At 58.8% G+C, this 18,142-nt stretch overlaps 1 protein-coding gene across 1 annotated transcript; it reads left to right on the forward strand.

The window, feature by feature from the left end:
• The first annotated feature begins 290 nt into the window (after positions 1-290).
• Positions 291-11,856, forward strand: NATD1 (N-acetyltransferase domain containing 1). Its single transcript, XM_047708228.1, has 3 exons — positions 291-603; positions 6,871-6,989; positions 8,794-11,856. Exons 1-3 carry the CDS (start codon positions 498-500, stop codon positions 8,908-8,910), a joined length of 342 nt encoding a protein of 113 aa, XP_047564184.1. The 5' UTR covers positions 291-497; the 3' UTR covers positions 8,911-11,856.
• The last annotated feature ends 6,286 nt before the right edge of the window (positions 11,857-18,142 follow it).

Genomic DNA, 18,142 nt, shown 5'->3' on the forward strand with positions numbered 1-18,142 from the left:
CCTATAGGTCGTTACATCTTTTTGAGAAGGGCTCCGTGTCGGAGGGGGGCCAAAGTTGCCTGTGAGTCCAACACAAGAGGGAAAACTGTCCCAGGCGCAGAAGCGGCTAGCGTTGTTTTGTTTGGAGCAACGAGTGGAACGCGGCCAGGGAGACGCACGGCCCCTTTAAGAGTCGAATGGAATGTATCAAAACAAAAAGGTCGCGCGCCCACTGGCTGCGCGCCGCACGTGACCTCACAGCTGATTTCCTGGCCCCCCTCCTTTTTTTTTTTTTTTTTGTTGCTGCCGCCGCCGAGGCCGCCGCCGAGTGTCAGTTTCTGCGCCGCCGCCTGCGGTCTCCCGGCCGTCAGCTGCCGGCCGCCCCGCGCCCCCGTCCCCGCCGCCGCCGCCGCCGCCGCCGCCGCGGGCCCGCGCACCTCTCCGCGCGCCCTGCTCTCGCCGAGCCCGCGCGGGCCGAAGGTCCCAGCGGCCGCTGCCCGGCGCTGCCCGGCGCGCAGATGGCGCACTCGGCGGCCGCCGTGCCGCTGGGCGCGCTGGAGCAGGGCTGCCCCATCCGCGTGGAGCACGACCGCCGGCGCCGCCAGTTCACCGTCCGGCTCAACGGTAACGCGGCGTCCGACCCGCCCCCGCCTTTTGTCTGCGAGCGAGCGAGCAGGGCCCGCCGAGGCCGCCCCCTAGCTGGGGCGCGCGCCCCCGGTCCGCAGCCCGGGAGGGGCGTCGCGAGCGCGCGCCGCGGGGTAGCCTCCGGCGGCCGCGGTTCCGCTGCTGTTCTGCCCCGTGCTCCGGGAGCAGGCCCCGGGCTGCGCTCGCGGGCTAGGAGGGGGCGCGGCCGACTGGCGGGGCTGGGAGGAGCGGGCTGCCGGGGAGAGGCGCGCCCACGCGGAGCACCCCGGGCCGGCGGGCAGGGGACCCCCGGGGAAGGTGGAGGTAGAAGGTGGGGCCAGCTCGGGTCCTCTGCCTCCAGCTCCCGGCTTCAAGCCACAGGGGACCCGCACCTGCGCAAGCGGGGCAGTTTTCCGGTGTTGGACACCCCCTGAGGGCTGTTCTCGGAGATCCTGGAGAGTAGGTCAATGGTGACCTCCTCCCTTTCCCCGGGTGCTAAATGGCTTCTTGCCGTCTCTGGGAACTTTGGCTTTTCTGCACCGAGCTGGTTGGGGGAATCTTCCGGGCAGACCCGGGGTAGAGGGAGAGAGGGGTGTCTGCCTCAGTGGGTGGGCACTGTAGAGGGGAAGGTGTCCCCATCAGCCCCATTGGACAAGTTGCCTCATCTCTGTGTGCCCCAGTTTCTCCATCTCGGCAATGGGAGAGTAGTGCACACCTGTCCCGGTTGTAGGGATGAGAAATGCTGTCCTGAGAGTAGAGAAGGCTTAGAAGAGTGCCAGTGGAGCACAGCAAGTGCTACTCAGCAAGGACCGGTGGTTGTTTTTTAAGACCAGAAAGCAGAGTCAAGTCTTCATTTCCTGTAAAGAAAGTTTCCAGCACTTACTAATGCATGCCCCCTCTCCCTAAGAGGTCCAGGGGATAAAAAAAACAATTATAAAGTCCAGGATCAAGAACTCCTTGTGCGTCCCCCTCCACATTAATAACTTTTTCTTCCCTCCCAGCTGGGCCCCCAGTGGCAGACAGGCCCCTTAGAGGCCATCGTGCCCATTTCCGAGAAGGGAAGGCAGAGCCTCACGAAAGGGAAAGGCTTGCCGGAGGTCAGGCAGTGAGTTAGGGCAGAGGTGGGGCAGGATCCCACCTGGTCTGACCCCTGAAACGGCTTGTCCAGCCTGCCCTTGGACATAGTCAGGAGGGGCTGAGGTTGGGGCACCGATGTTTCTCAGGCCCCACCACCTCCCTGTTAAAACATCCCTGTGATGAGGGCATTTTCACCCCCCATTACAGATGAGCAAACTGAGATTTGAACCAGAGGGAAGGAGTGACTTGCCCTGTATCACAAAGTGCCAGAGCTCAAACCTGGGCCTGACAGATCCTACACAGCGTTCTTCCATGTGAACGCAAGTCCTTCCACCACCGTGGTGCTCACCGTGGCCCTACTGACCTTGACACTCAGGGCTGGCCATTCTTGTGTGGAGGGTCCTTGTGGTTTTTCCCATCTTACTTTCTGAGGCTCCAGAGAGGCCTCTGGTTCCCTTCGCGGCTCAAGAGGCTCCTCCATACATTCACAGAGACAGAAGAAAATGGGAATGTTTGGGGTTTTCCTTTTTTTTTTTTTTTTTTTTTTTTTTTTTGGCGAATCTGTATAGCCAAAGGACAGCCCCCCTCTAGAATTGGCTGTGGCCAAGGCTGGACTTGTCTCGCCATGTTTCTAAACTTGTCTCCTTCCCTTCCCCAAATGGCTACCTATAAAATGGACTGGGGATCCCCCACCCAAGCCCAGGGAGGAGTGGGAGGCCACCAACTTCTCTCCAGCCTGGAAGGTGGGGTCTGGATGTGTATTTGGGGAGTTGGGGGAGCTCATCGGTGTCTAGGCCCCATCCTGCCTCAGCTGGAGAGGGGAACAGTGTGTCATAGTGTCTCCCAAACCGCAGGGCAGGCCCTAAAGACAGGCTCATAGTACCCATGGAGAGAGGTAAATGCTTCGGCTAAGAGCCAAAGCAGCCCCAATACTCCCAGGGCGGGCCCTGGGGCATCCCCCTGGCAAGGGCTGTGCTGATAAGCTTCCAGCAAGTTCTGGTTGTGGGTGAGGGCAGGGTTGGAGCAGCTGCGTTGAAGTCCTTGTGTTCCAGGCGGGCTGTGGGCATGTGGGTGGGTCTGGGTGAGGGGAAACTGCTCTTCCTGTTCTATAGATGAGGGTACCGAGACACAGGAAAGTGACCCAGTTGCTCAGGGTCCTGTACCTTGGAGGTGGAAGAATTGGGGTTCATGCCACCCGTCCTTACTAAGCACCTACTACGTGCCAAGCATTGCCCTTGGTGCTGAATACTCAGACTGACGGTCCAGAGGGGTGACAGACACTAAATAAAGTGTAAAGTGTCCTAGAAAGCCAGGGCCTGGTGAGAATAAAGCAGGGCAGCAGAAGGACATGCCGGGAAAGTGCTGCTATTTAGAATTAGGTGTAGGGGAGGGTCACTCTGGGAAGGTGCCAGTTAAGACCTAAAAGAGGCAAGGAGGGGAGAGCTCCAGCGGGAAGCACATGCCACGAGGAAGAAGCAGTGGGACCAAAGGCCTTCCATTGCCTGGTGTGTATCCAGAGCAACAGAGAGTGGAGTAATAGAGAAGAGGGGGTTGGACGATCGCAGCAGATAAGGTTAAGAGGTCATGGGGGGCCGGTGGTACGGGGGCCACAAAAGCCATAGTGAGGACTTGGCTTTGACTCCCACTGAGGTGGGTGCCTGGGAAGGTCCTGAGCAGAGGCTGGACGGGGATATCCCAGGGTCCTTCTGACTGCTCCCAGAGGAGCAGACTGTGTGGGGCAAGACAGAGCAGGGAGGTAACTACTGCACTAGTCCAGACATCGTGAGCAGGGCTGGGGAGAAATGTCCCAGTCCTGGATAGATGAAGAAGGAAGTATGGATGGCTTTTACTGACGTGGAGTGTGAGATGCTGGAGCCCAGGCCTGGTTGCCTACACCCATATTTTAAAACACTAGCTTGTGCCTTACCATGTCATAGGTGGGGAAAGCGGGGCACACAGCCAGGAGGCATCTAAGCCAGGGCTGACTGTCCCACATGCTACAGGGAGGAGGGTCATCTGGGGGTCTTAGGGTCCTGGTGCTTTCCGCATCCTCCCTGCCCCCATGTTGCAGATGGGAAGACTGAGGCCCCAGAGAGTTAGTAGGTACTTTTGACCTTCTTCGGCATCCCCAAAGGCAGCAGGACTGAAAGCAAAGCACCAGTCTCGTGGCTTTCAGATCCCAGTCCTGGATACGAGGCCCCTACATGACCCCATGTTGCCACCCCACAAGTGCCCCATGATGCCCTCCTAGAGCAGTGTTCCTGAGCAGGGAGGTTGGGAGAGGATGCATGGTGCGGGGAGGGGCCTCGCTCCATGTGGGGATGGACTTGCCTGGGTAAACCCCCAGGCTCTGCCCTCGGTGCCTCCCAGCCGTGCTGGCTCGGGCCCCTTGCACTTGGATGGGAGTGGATTGGGCCATGTCAGATGTGGGTGATTGGGGCAAGGTGACCTTTGCTACCCTTCTAAGGCCAGAATTGGTGTGGGCCATAGGCCCGGGGCACCAAGATAGTCCACTAAGGATCTGGTTCCTCCCCATGTAGAGTGCTGTGACCTGGTCACCGGCAGGGTTCACTAGAGAGCTTTTCCCCTCACACGTAGCCCACGTCCATCCTGGTGACCCCAGATGCCTTTTTGTATTTCTTTCAGCCAGAAAACTCTAAGTGAGCTCAGCCGCACGTGCTGCCAGGCTGTACAACTGCCTCTTAGGGCCTCAGTTTCCCCATCTGTAAACAGGGCTGTAAGACTCTTACCCACTTTGTAAGATTGTGTTGTGGAAATAGCATGTTCAGAGAGCTGAGCACAGGACAGCGTGGCAGGGCCCCACAGGTGTGAGCTGCCTGTCATCTCCCCGAAGGCCAGCCCGGGAAAGCCAGGATCCCAGCGTGGCTTCCTACTGCTGTCCTGCCCTCATTTGGGTTCAGCCCCACCCATTCACTGATCCTCAAACCTTCCACCTCAGGGCCTTTGCACATGCTGTCCTTGGCACCTGGACTGGTCATCCCCCACATCTCCTTTTAGATCGGCTCATTTGCCACCTCCAGGTCTTTGCTCAAAAGAGGCCTCCCTGTAGACTCCATTTAAGATGGGATTTGCCTTCTCTGCTCTATTCCAGCTTAACACCTTCAAGGTTCTGTTATTAGGAGGGTATTGTTTATCCGGCTTCCTCCATTAAGAAAGGGGAGGCCATTTTCTTCACGGACTGCAGGCACAGCACTCTGAACCCTGCCTGCCAACCAGTAGGCCCTCCTTGGGTTCGGGGGTCCTTAAATGGCCACGCCAGTCAGGCAGCAACTCCTTCCGGGACTGGTGACCAGCTCAGGCCCAAAATAGCTTCCTGATCTCTGCTCTCCTGTGCTGGGTGAGCTGAATTCGTGCCCTCGTACAGATGCAGGAGCCAAGTCCCAAGCAACACAGCTGGGCAGGTAGCAGCAGCGGAGGCCAACGCAGAGCCACAGTGGGGACGTCAGGAGGAGATACTGGGGATCCAGAGGTGTGGGGAGGAGGCGGGACTGGGGCCAAGAAGGGGAAAGGGCGTTCCAGGCAGAAGGAAGCGTGGAGGCAAAGGCCTGGAGGCAGGGGAGAGGAGGCTTGTTGAGGTGGGGCAGAAAGAGAACCAGGCTGAGGGTCAGGAGGCCTGGGTACCGCTTCACCTGGACTCATGGTCGCCCTTGGATCTCTGGAGCTCAGTTTCCCATCTGGAAATGGGAAGATGAATTGTAGCCTGCTCCTGGAGCTTTGGGAAGAGACAGAAAGCCTCCCACATGGGATGGGAGCCTGTTGCCATGTCTGATTTGCTGTAAGACCCTGGTCTGGTCATTGATCTCTCTTGGCCTGTCAGCCTTCCACGCTCTCTGTAGGCTGGGAGCCCAGGCAGCACTGAGGAGCAAACTCTAGGAAGCTTTAAAGTCAAAACACGTGAAAGACTATTTGCTTTTAAAAATTAAAGACACTTGGCATTGCCATGTTTTCTTTTAGAGCCAGTGAATTGTGTTTTCTAACCTCAGGGCCTTTCCACTAACCCTGTCCTCAGCCTGCCCCTCCCTCAGGCACCCCCCAACTCTGAGGTTTTCTTGGAGGGGTCTCCCTGGACTGCCTCTGGCTAAATGGCCCTGTGTCGCCCCCAACCCACTTTACTTTTTCCTTCATACATTTACAGTGGCCTGCAGCGGTAAGCCAGGGAGTTGTCCTGAGCTCTTTCTCACTTGCCCCGTCCAGGTCCCCGGCAGATTCTGCCGGCTACACCGTCACAGCACCATCTGAGTCTGATGCCTGCCTGAACCCCAGTGCCTCTGCCTGCAACTGGGTTCCCATCATCACTCACCTGGGCTAGTGTATCAGCCGTCTCATTGGTCTTCCTGTGCCTGCCCTGGGTCTGCCCTCAGGGCAGCCAGAGGGATTCCCATGAAATCCTGAGTCACCTTCTGTTCCTCCTCTGCCCAGGGCCCTCTTTGCTCCCTGCTCACAATGACTTATCATCTCTACAGCACCTGCTCCTGTCACCTCCCTGCCCTCCTCACCCCCGCCTTCCCCTTTACCCACACTGCCCCAGCCTCCTCCCTGTCCCTCAGACACATCTGACCCACTCCTGCCTCAGGGCCTTTGCACTGGCTGTTCCCCCTGACAAAACAGGGTTCCCCCAGACATCCCATGGCTGACTCCCTCTGCTCCTTCCTGTTTCTAGCCAGCACTCCCTCCACCCCTGCCCCACGCCCTGCCACGCTGCACATTAACTTGCTTTTCTTGTTTGTCCTCTATCTCCCCTTCTAGTCAGTTCCATGAGGGCAAGGCTCTTTGTCTGGCTTGTTTGCCTCTGAGTCCCAGTATCAGAAACAGTGCCTGAGGCTCCGTAAACATCTGTTGAAAGGAATGGTTAGATACAGGGGTGAAGGGACAGATGGACAGATAGGACAGCGGGTGGGGGGATGATGTGTGCTGATGGTAATTACAACAGCAAAGGCCAACATGCTCTAGGCACTAATCTTGACATTGTGCAGAGATGACCTCCGTTCCAAACACGATGGGGGATGCGTTATTATATCCCCCACTTTATGGATGAGGAAACTGAGGCACAGAGAGGTCATTCTAGGTCCAACACTGGCAGCCTGGCCCCAAACACCCGTCCCTCTATTTGTCTGCCTTACGCCCCGAGCATGTGCTGAGCCTCACCTGTTTGCCACGGTCCCTCCACAGGATGTCATGACCGGGCCGTCCTGCTCTACGAGTATGTGGGCAAGCGGATCGTGGACCTGCAGCACACCGAGGTCCCCGACGCCTACCGTGGGCGTGGCATCGCCAAGCACCTGGCTAAGGTAGGCTGGGGGGAGGGGGCTGCCCCCACATGCGGCGAAACCATGGCCCTGGGGGCTGACCCGGGTCTGTGTCATGGCTGGAGTGCTGACAACAGTGCCAGCTCGGCCACATGTTACAGCTGCGAATGGGCAGCTGCTGGTGGCACACTCTGCCCTCCCCGCCCCTGCTCCTCCGAAGCAGGGAGCAGCCAGTGTGGGCCCAGGCCTTGAGTTCCGTAGGGCTAAGCCTCCAGGGCTGCAGACACCTGCTGGATGTCAGGAGCTCACTGGCCAGGGCTTGGCACATGAGTAATAGGTGCTCATTAAACCCCGATAAAACGACCTCATAAAGGAATGTCCAAGTACAGTGGCTTGCGCCCTGTTTCTCGCCCCTGAGCCCTCCATCCCCAAAACCCAGGCTGGCCGGAAAGCGGGTGTGGGCTTAATGCAGGGAAGGTGACAGAGAATGGCCTTCCGTGCGTGGCACTGGGGGCTGCTCCAGGCCCCTGTTCTTCCCTCTGCCTGCTCTACCCACGTCCACCCCCAACTCGGGCCTCGTCCCTCCTCTCCCCTCTGCCCTCGTGTAGCTGTGCCCCCAGGCTCCCAGGGTATGGCAGACATAGCTGTCCTCTTCCTTGAAACAGGACCCAGCCTCTGTGCTGCTCTCTGGGGATTGTAACTCAGGAAACTCTGAGAGTTACTGACCTGGGGAGAGGGGAGGCGGGCCATGAAGCTGGGTGCACCCCTCCCTGATTCTGGGGAGCCTTGGCCAGCTGTGGGATCTACCAGACACCCCTGTCCATGTCTCCCCTGAGTCCTGCCTGCCGAGGGCATGAAATGCATTCACCATGTGGCCTCTGCTGCCTCCTGGGGCCTTCCGTTTCTTCTTCTATGAAATGGGAGAATAGCCTGGAATCTTGTCTTTCGAGGGTCTCAGGTTGTGAGCCCTGAGATGGGGTGTGGACGGTGAGACGCAACAAGGCCTGCTCGGGCGTGTGGAGCTGGAGGTTCAAACTGGCCGGCATGTAAGCACAGGGTCCCTGGTAGGTGCTCAGTAAATGCTGCTCCCCTCTCATCAGACCAGCCAACCCCACCCAGGCCGTCCTCCACTTTGTTTCAGCAAGCACTTATTAAACGCCAACTATGTGCAGGACGTCCTGCAAGGCACTGGGGCAGGGGGTCCCCAAGCTTGCCCTCGCTGTCCATGGTGAGAACAGCCACAGGCATGATGAAGGCCACGTGGCGGTATCCTCATCATGGCCCCCCGCCCCTGAGCGGCTGTGCGAGCCCTATCATACCCAAGTGTGACCTCTGCTAGGTGCAGGGAACCTTACCCAGCCAGAGGGTAAGGTTCCAGGACAAGGCATCGAAGGAGTGGCCATGGGAGAGTGAGGGCAACAGAGTTGTAGGCCTTGTGAGTACAGAGGCCCTGAGATCGGACGGGGCGGGAGCGCTGGCTGCTAGGCCTCGCAGGTGGGGTGCAGGGCAGACCAGATGTGGCGCGGGGCCGGGGCTTCTTTGGTTTAGTGTCTGCTTGATGTCTTTCAAGACATACAGAGCCCGCACTGCTGCTGGGTTCACTGGGCTGCCTGTGTGCAGACTGCCCTCCCCGGGCCCCTGGTCCACTTCGGTGTCGTGTGGCCACGGGCAGTGTATCCCAGCTTTGTACCTTGGTTTCCCCCACTGCAAAAGGAGGGTGGCAGCAGCACGTCCCTCGGCCCGCAGGCGCCAGCTCCCGCCCTTGGAGGGGAGCACCAGGGAGAGTATGGGGGCCGGGCTGCGGGCTACAGGCACTGACCACTGCTCTCTCTGCCCCGGCCACCAGGCTGCTCTGGACTTTGTAGTGGAGGAGGACCTGAAGGCGCATCTCACGTGCTGGTACATTCAGAAGTACGTCAAGGAGAACCCCCTGCCGCAGTACCTGGAGCGCCTCCAGCCGTAGCCCCGGCCCCGCGGGGCAGGACCCTCCATGCCGGACCTCTCCTCACGGCCTTCACCCCGGCCCTCTGTGTGCTCTCAGGAAAACTGCTCCCCACCGGGGATGGACTCAGAGTTATTTTTGTAAGGACGCTCCTCGGTGGCCCCCAGAGGCTGCCGGCCGATGACGGGCAGTGGTCCAGCTACCGCGGTGAAGGGGAAGTCGGGCACCCGAGGTCCCGGAGGACCCCACTCCACACACACTGGCTGGCTCCTCACGGGGCCACCCGTACCTTTCGTGGGCAGGCCGGCGGGGGCCAGCAGCCAGGACCAGAGGGTGGCCAGGGCTGTCCCTGTGGCCGGTCTGGGTCCCGCCTGCTGTTCCCTGCTCTGTGATCGGCGGGGGGGCTGGTTTGGGGCCCCCTCTGCCACCACCTAGGGCTGTGTCCTTTGTGCGGCGAGGAGGGGATTGCCTGAGTGGACAGGAGCAATAAGAAACCTCGTGTGCCAACTTCCCAGGGGCTGCCACCAGCCCCTTCCCTTCCCCCAGCTCCTGCACCCCGGCACTGGGGGGTGGGCCCAGGTGAGGGGCAACCCTCCTTCAGGGGCAAAGCCTGGAATACGTGGACTGCTCACCCCCGCGGCCCGACCGTGCACACACGAGCACATGTGCGCGCACACATGCACATGCACGGGACACTGTGCAGGTCTATGCATCAGTGCAGGGGCTGGTGGAGGGAGCACTGGGTGTTCTCTCCTCGGTACCTGTTCCCTTAATTCCTTGCCCCCTCGTCTGTCAGCTGTGCAGGAAGTCAAGGTCCCCATGCCCTGTGGCCGCCATCCCTTTTTGCCCCGTCTGCCTGGAGCCAGCCCCAGGAACGACCAGAGCACCACGCCCCGGGACCCCCCTCTTTTACCGGCCTCTTGGTCCCCCGTGGGTGCGCTTTCTCACAGAGGTCCCTTTGGAGCTCAGGTGGGAGGGAGGCACACTGTCCTCACAAAACCATCCTCACCGCCAAGGGGAAGAAACAGTGATGTGGTGGGATTTCCTTTGTGGACATCGGACATCGGAGCACCTTTCTCTCTCGTGGCTAGCTTGTGGTCCGACATGTCCTATTGCCTGACTGGGATCCCAGGGTCCCTCCCAGACAGCAGTCCTGGCCATGGCCTGGGAGGTGCACACCAACACCCCTCCTTCCGCGGGCTTTGTGACCTGGGGAGGGCTCAGGGTCCTGACCTCCGGTGCCCTCCTTCCAATCCATGCCTGCCTGCCTCTCTGTGGGGCTGGAGGGCGACCCTGGAGTCAGAGTCCCTTAGGGGCTGAGACATTGGTTCACAGCATATCCCCAGGGGTACCGTGTCCCCTCCAGGCCTCTGGCTGGGGGTGGGCTTGGGGAAGTGTGTGTGCTGGGGGGAACTGGTTGCCACAGGGACCCCTCCCTTTCTCACTGTGTTCACCTCTTCGCTCCCAATCTCGGCACCAAGCTCCCCATGACCGCTGCAGCTCAGCGGCCCCTGGCAGACATTTGCACAGAGCCCTTCCCACCCAGTGGCAGGAACAGCTGGATCAGGCTGTGCCTGCAGCCCACCCGTGAGGGGTCCCTGAGCCCTGGAGGGGCAATATCCTCAGCACCCTCACGGCCTCCTGTGTGCTCGCTCCCAGCCCCAATCTGGCCTCTAAGAATTCCCATCCGCAAGGGCTGAAGGCACGCCTTGCCTTGCCCACCATGCTCCTCAGTTCTGTTTGCAACAGGGCTACAGTGAGGAGCCACAAATGCCCCTGGGCCTCTACTGTGCTTGTTGCCGGCAGCCAGGAAGAACTCTGGGACTCAGTTGCTGAGTCCCCTCCTAAAAGGCTGGGGGTGTCCCATCCCTGGAGCAGCTCAAGGAAAGAGTGGGTTGTAGGCGCAAGAGTGGCCCCAGGCCTTCTCCCCCTGACTCCTGGGGCAGGTGGCTTATGGGGCCCCTTCCCCTCCCTCTCCCCATCCACACAAGCCTTCCCAAGGCCAAACATAGACTCAGTCATGAAAACTGCCCAGTAGCCGAGAAAACTGGTGCTTTTTCCTTCCGTGGCCTATAGGGTGACACAAACCAGCTCCGGGAGGGCACTTGGCCCCAGGGCACTCCTGGTCAGGCCCCAGGAGGGTGCCCCACAGCAGTAGCACACGGGACCCCAGGGAGGCCCCTAGGGCAAGCAGGGCCAACCAGAGCAGACAGCCAGCTGGCATCAAGAAAGCAGCCCTGTCCCAGTCCTCCATGGGTCCCAGCCGGCACCTGTGTTCTTAACCACAGGTGACATGCCACACCTGGCCAGCATGCACACAAAACAGTACTTGAACCAGGAGACATGCAGGGTTTTGGGGGACCTGGCTCAGCCCTGGGTCCGGGAACAGCTTGTCCCCAGTTCCTGCAAGAGCCACCTGGAGCCTCCTCACCTCTGGCTGCCTTAAGTCCCGCCGCCCCCACCGCAGCGGCCTGCCTGGCCGCAGTGTTCAGCAGAGCCTGCTCTCCAAGGCTGGGACCCTGGTCTGCAGCAGACACAGACCCTAGGGCCCCCAGCCCACCTCCACCAGCCTGTACCGCCTCCCTTCCCCCCCGCCCCCCGGTGCTACTCCGTGGCGCTCCCACCTCGCCCGCACCCATCCCGGGTGCTCCAGGAGCCGTTCCTCGGCAGGCAGGTCACGTAGGCCGCTTCCACCCGCAGGGGCAGAGGGACGCATGGGGATGCCACCCGGCCCCCCTGCAAGTAGATTGCCCCGCGGGCCCTGCGCGCTCCTGCCGTGTCTTGCTTGGGGGATTTCTTTCTCTTGCCCAGTCAAGCCAGGTGGTAAGTCATGTGCCTTTTCTACTCAGGACCTGTTCCAGGTGGTGTCTGGGCCGAGGCCGGTCTCCACACCTGCTCCCTCTGTTATTTTTCAAACTCTTGAACAGATTGCATGGCATACATTTCAATAAAAGATGTGACCTAGTGCACGGGCTCCAGGACTGCTTCTAGTGCAGTGGGCTCTTGGGCCTGGGCAGGGCGGGGGGGCGACTGTTCTCGCCCCACCATCCTGCTCCAGTCGGACCACTGGCCCCCCTTTTACTGACAAGGAAAGAAGTTCAGGTTAAGGAGCCATGGGTGTGAGAAGGAGGGGAGAAGGCAGGCTTGGCAGGCGTGCTCCGTTCTTCTGTACCAGTCCCTGGTGTTCAGCCTTTTATTTAAATGGGCAGCAAAGCCCCCACTTTCTGGTGGGGAAGGCGAGGCTCTGACAGGCACTGGGGGCCTAGCTGAGGTCTCTCAGCAAGAACTCAGTGGCATCAGGATCTGGGGACTTTGCCATCCTTTCTCACGTCACAGCTCCCACCTCCTGAGGCCACAGCCATGCACTCAGCACGGGGCCGGCCGAGCAGCCGGACGGGGTTTGCCAGGAAGAGGCTGTGATGTCCTGTCAGGTCTCCTCAGCTACTGCTCTTAGACATGCCCCTCTCCCCACTGAAGAGCCTTCCCCTGGGGTTTCTAGTTCCAGGGAGGGAGGTAGGCTCCCGTGGGGGAAGCCAGGCGCTGCGCTCGAGGGCCACGTGGCCACGTCGTGTCTGTCCCACTCCCTGCCCCCCCACCCTATGGCCCAGGGAGGGAGGGATCCCTGATTGGGAGTTCTCCTAGTTCCCACTCGGGATTATAGGGCTGCCCCGAAGAAGAGGAAGGCCCTTCAGAATCTTGTCTAGCTTGATTGTCATGGCTGTGCCATGAGATCCCAGTTCTTTGGCCTGTTTTACAGATGAGGAAACTGAGGCCCACAATGGGGGAATCACTAGGCTACAGCCCACAGAGCTGGACAGCAAGAGCACCAGGATCCACACCCAGTCCCTGCCCTCTCTATAAGATGATGCTGGGCTGGAGGGTCCTAGGTCGTACTATCTACTCTATGGGATAAATGGTCTCCGAGAAAAATACACACGTAACTCTTCTGGCAACTTCTCTGCTCATTTGGAAGGTTAGGTGGGTTCTGTCCTGAGCTACAAGATACACAGCTGAGCAGGGGGGCCCGCTGGGCACGAGAGGATGACTGCGCATGTGCACCTGGGGCATGGTGGGGCTTAGGAGGGAGCGTGCAACCACTCATTCGCTCACATCGTTCCTTCCTCACATTGTTCTTTCCTCGGGGCTGGCTTCTCAGATTTGCTCAAGTCTACACAAATGTCCCCTTAGCTATTCTCAGGGTGCTGCTCCTTCCAAACCAGTGGCCTAAGCTCCCCATTGGAGTCTGGTGAGGGTGTGGAGGCTCATTGTCCAACCCCCCCACCCCACCCCCGCAGATCAAGCTCCAGGCTCCATGGTCCCTTGTCTCATCCCGAAGCTGCCGGACTGTTCCCAGCTGCTGAGGACACTCTGCAGTCTTGTGCCTGTGCCTGGAGCTGAGTCTACAGCTTTGTCTCTGCTGACCCTGCGGCAGCCCCAGCATCCAGCCCCCACTGGAGCATTTGTCGCAGTCCTACCCATCACAGTGACTGGGGACAGCAGCCGGCAGGTCTCCAGGCCCTGCCTTCAGGAGGCATCTCCACCCCTCCCTGAAACTAGCGGAGATGTCAAATGGCAGTTTTCACCTTCTGGGGTCTCCTTCCCCACAGGGGCAGTGAGGTCATGGCTGTGCCCCAGCCCAATCTGGTCATACAAGCCAGCCTGGGTTCCCGTGTTCAAGGGACCGTTCCTCGGAGGCCGAGGCTCTGACCAAGAACAACAGCAGTCCGTGTAGAGTCAGGAGAACAGAGACCGCCTCAGTGCAGCAAACCAAGCGGGTTTAGTGCGGGGGACTGGCCACCACACTGCCGGAAGGATGAGAGGAGCAAGTGTGAGAAGATGACCCAGATGTGAGTACCTGTGGGAGGCTGTGGGGCCATGAGCTGGGGCACAAGGTGTCCCTGAAAGCCATGATCACTGGCCCACTGCCAGAACTCCGCTACCTGAACCAAATCTCGCAGTGGGTGCCTACCCGTGCCTGCTGCCACCACCACTGCCAAAACACCCCAGATCCAGAAACTCACTTTCACCATCCTCTAGGATCGTGCCAGTGCTCATTTGGGCAGAAGTGAACAGGCTGCCCACTGCCGAGGGCTCTGGGACATGTGGGTGCAGGTGCGATCCAGGGGAGGAAGGGATGTGGACGCCCTTGGACGAGTAGCCAGGGTGGAATGTTCTTGCCAGCAAGGGGCAGGGCATTTGATACCATGCCAGTCCCTCTACACCAATGGCGGAAGACGGCGTGATGGAGAATGACAGCTCCTAGTGCCGGGCTGCCTCCAGATGGCTGTCAGAATGGCCCCTGATGTTTGGAGGCGCTCAGTCATCACGGTGCGGCTGCATCATGGGCTGCTGTGTCACGAGCTTGTCATAGGTGACGGGGCCCTTGTAGGCTGTGGATCAGGGGTTTGGGTGGGAGATCTGTGGGTGAGATCCAGCAATCCTCTGAATTTGGGAGAGGGTGGAACGCATGAGGTCAGGGGAGGGTCCTTCAAGAGGCTTCTTTCTGGGACGCCTGGGTGGCTCAGTTGGTTAAGCAGCTGCCTTCGGCTCAGGTCATGATCCCAGCGTCCTGGGATCGAGTCCCGCATCGGGCTCCTTGCTCGGCAGGGAGCCTGCTTCTCCCTCTGCCTCTGCCTGCCATTCTGTCTGCCTGCGCTCGCTCTCTCTCCCTCTCTCTCTGACAAATAAAAACAAACAAAAAAAAGAGACTTCTTTCTGGGGTGCCTGGGTGGCTCAGTGGGTTAAGCCTCTGCCTTCAGCTCAGGTCATGGTCTCAGGGTCCTGGGATCGAGCCCCACCTCGGGCTCTCTGCTTAGCAAGGAGCCTGCTTCCCCCTCTCTCTCTGCCTGCCCCTCTGCCTACTTGCGATCTCTCTCTCTCTCTGTGAAATAAATAAAATCTTTTTTTTTTTTTAAGAGGCTTCTTTCTAAAGGCACTTCATGATGAAGTCACAGGTCAGATGAGGAAAGACGCTGAGGCCGGACAGGAATACGCCTCTGCATGGTCATTCTGGAATCTAGAATAAGGAGAGTCAGGGAAAAAAGAACTTATGGGTGTTTCATCTGTTAAGACAAAAAGGCCAACTAAAGGGATGAACTAGGTCAGAGAATCACATCCCTTCATTCCTAGCTCCCAAGCTGAATTTGCCTGTGAAGGGAGAGCCTTCCTCCTTTTACATGTGGAGACCCTGCGTTCAGGAGGCCAATCCCATTCCCATGTGGAGTACCCAGTATGTGTCCAGTGAGGATGTGAGGGTGAGCAAGGCAGAGGGAGTCCATCATCAGGGGACCCGGCAGGGCGGGGCAGGAGTGGAAAGCACACACCCAGGAGGAAGACTGTGACAGGGCTGCTGGCATTCACAGACAAGGCACCCACCCCAGTGCAGAGGGCCCTGGAAGGTTCTCTTGTGGAAGGAATATCTAGGTGGAAAGCTAAAGACAGGTGGGCATTGTGAAGGGGCCAGCTTCACCATGGGAGGTGGCCCCCACAGTCTCTGACCTCATCTCCCACCACTCTGTGGCCACACAGGCCTCCCTGCTGTTCCTCAGACCTGCAAAGTCACTCCCACCTCAGGGCCTTTGCACATGCAGCTCCACCTGTGCAGAATGCTCTTGTCCCAGCCATCCTTGTGTCTCCCTACCTGGCCTCCTTCAGGTCTGTGCCCAGCTGTCACTTTCTTAGGGAGGCCTCCTTTCCCAGAGACTGCCCTGCTTTTAAGTTGCGACCTAACCCTCCTGATTCCCTTACTCTGCTCTAGTTTTTTCAATCATTGCTTTCTTCTTACATTATATATAACTGGTTTATTTTAGCTTGTTTATTATTCGTTGTCTGCGTCGCACTCCTAGGATACAAGCCCCATGAGGACAGTAGTTTATGTTCCATTTTGCTCATTTTGATAACCCCAGACCAGAGTGGTGCCTAACACAGATTTCATGCTCAGCAGTGTTTCTTGGATGGATGGATGGACCAATGGACAGATAGATGAACAGATGGAGCAATAAAGGGAACGAAAGCTCTGGGTAGACTCAATGGCACGAGCAAAGGCCCAGCAGTGAGGGAGCTGACGGCATCTTTTGAGGTTGCCCATATCTGGAAGTGAGGGTGGCAGGAAATGAGCCGGGAAAGGAGCCTGGAGCCGGGTGAAGGACAGCCAGGAGGCGTGGTAGAGTTTGCTCACAACGTGGGGACACGCAGCTCCTTCTGCCAGCCTCCCCGTAGCTGACGTGCCCCAGGTTTGAGTTCCAGCCAACAGACTGTGTGTGGAAGTGATGGGGACTCCTTCCAGGCTCTGTCTTTCCCATTCCACCGCTGCTGCTGGGGACAGCAAGGCCATGCTGCTGGTCAATCTCCTGGGAAAGAACGCAGGTCCCCGGGCTGCTGCCTGGGCACAAGCCCCCTGCCAAGAGCGAGCTCCCCTTTAGGCTTGCTCCATGACCAAGAAATACATCTCTGCAGTGTTTTCAGCATCCAGTCTCTGGGCGTGGGTTACACCAGACAGGATGCTAACTCTACCTGGAGCCGGGTGCTTCCGTTACTGAACACGGGACACAGCAAGAGCCAGTTTAGCAGTCAGGCGCAGGGCCATGGACACAGACTCTGCAGAGCGGAAAGGTGGAGACTCACGTTGCACAGGGGCCAAATGTTCGGTACCCCCACCCCTGCCAGGCCCCGGAGGCCAGAGCCCGCCACTACCCGGCCTGGGGCTTTTAGGGGCACTGAGCAAATGAAGCCCACAGTGTGTGCCAGCAGTTCCTTCAGTCTGCAAGGAGGCTGAGGAATGGGTGTGTGCGAGATGACCGTCTGCCCACAGAAGGCAGGTGGGTGAAAGACCGGAGGCCCGTGTGATCGGACAAGGCCACTGCTACTGGCCGCGAACGGCAGGGACTTGACCTGACCATGGCCGAGACAGGAGCAGCCCATCACGGCTTTCCCGCTTCTGTAGACAAAGCTTCAACTACTTGCGAGATCGGGGGCAGTATCCCCTGGGCCCGCCAGCTCAGGATCTGAGCTGCTCCAGAGGTTCAGCTTCGGTAAACTGAGGCAGAGACAGACGCTGTGATTAGAAAACAATGAAATGGAGCTTCTTGAAAGCTCCATTAGGACAGAGTGACGCGCGTTGTCCTCTGGAACTTCCCGAAAGGAGACCTCCCTGGGTTTTGGAGGGAACCGTACTGCCAACGAAGGGGCCCTCAGCTTGGCCCCTGAGGCCACGCCCATGCGGGCAGGTGGCAGAGAGCGTGCAGACCCCTCCTCGAAGGCGGCCACGGAGAAAAGAGGATAGGGATGGTCCTTCCAGAGAACAGAGTCGGGCCCGAGCCAGGGAGGGGGACCCCGTGACACCTGCCCCTCAGAATCCCGTTGTCGCTGGCCTGGTGCTGCCACAAAGCGGGCTGTCTCCTGCCCTCCCTGTGTCAGATGAGAGCTGCACCTGCGGTGATCCTGTCCCCATCCCACCATCTCATCCTGGTTCGGAATGGGTAGTAACTTGGATTTTACTACTAGATCACAGGCTGGTGGAGAACATTCTCCCTCTCCAAGAAACAGGAGGCCTCAAACCGAAATGGGGTGTGGTGTGGCCGGTCCCTCCAGCAGAGGGTGCCAGTGAAGAAAGGGGAGCACTATGATTGGGTGGCCAGAGGACAGATTGTCGCAGGGACTCGGTAAGTCACCAAAACTCCATGTCCTGCCCTTCATGGACAGACAGATGGCATCTCCCGGCCTCCCTGGTCGTTAATTGGCAGCAGAAGTGAACAGAGGCTTTCCGAAAGTGGTACCTCCCCTCCTCCCATCTCTCTGTCCCCTCCAGGAAGTGGTGGCCTCCTGGAGAGGGAGAGCCCAGCATTGCGTCTGATCTCTGAAGCATTGTTCAGTCTACTTGTTAGACCAACAATAACTTAGCAAACACACAGGATTGGTCAGGCATCTCAATTGTTGCTGAGGCTTCTGGGGATTCATTGAAGGCTTGTAAGCAGGAAAGTGCCAAGTTCATATTTGTTTTAAAGGAATTATGGCTGCTAGAGTGTGGAGAAAGGATTGCAAGGTGAAGGCTGGGGGTAGGAAGGCAGCTTAGGAAGTCAGGGCAGATCCCCAGTGTCCTGGACCACAATAGGGGAGTAAGATAGAGAAATGGTTTAGGTTTGAGGTGTCCCCAAGTCCACAGCTGACAAGTGGCAGGGGTCAGGACACAACCCGGAGTCTGTCTGGGTGGAAGATGTCCCTGTGAGTTGAGGGGTGTGCACGTGAATGCGCGCGT

The sequence above is a fragment of the Lutra lutra genome, chromosome 16 (genome assembly GCF_902655055.1).
Source record: "Lutra lutra chromosome 16, mLutLut1.2, whole genome shotgun sequence".
In the NCBI taxonomy this organism is placed as follows: Eukaryota; Metazoa; Chordata; class Mammalia; order Carnivora; family Mustelidae; genus Lutra; species Lutra lutra.

Bases quoted from the DNA above. Each gene is read 5' to 3' on its own strand.
- NATD1 (XM_047708228.1), top strand. From the start codon at position 498: ATGGCGCACTCGGCGGCCGCCGTGCCGCTGGGCGCGCTGGAGCAGGGC. The intron at 604-6,870 runs GTAACGCGGCGT...GTCCCTCCACAG, and splicing joins GTTCACCGTCCGGCTCAACG to GATGTCATGACCGGGCCGTC. The intron at 6,990-8,793 runs GTAGGCTGGGGG...CCCGGCCACCAG, and splicing joins TCGCCAAGCACCTGGCTAAG to GCTGCTCTGGACTTTGTAGT.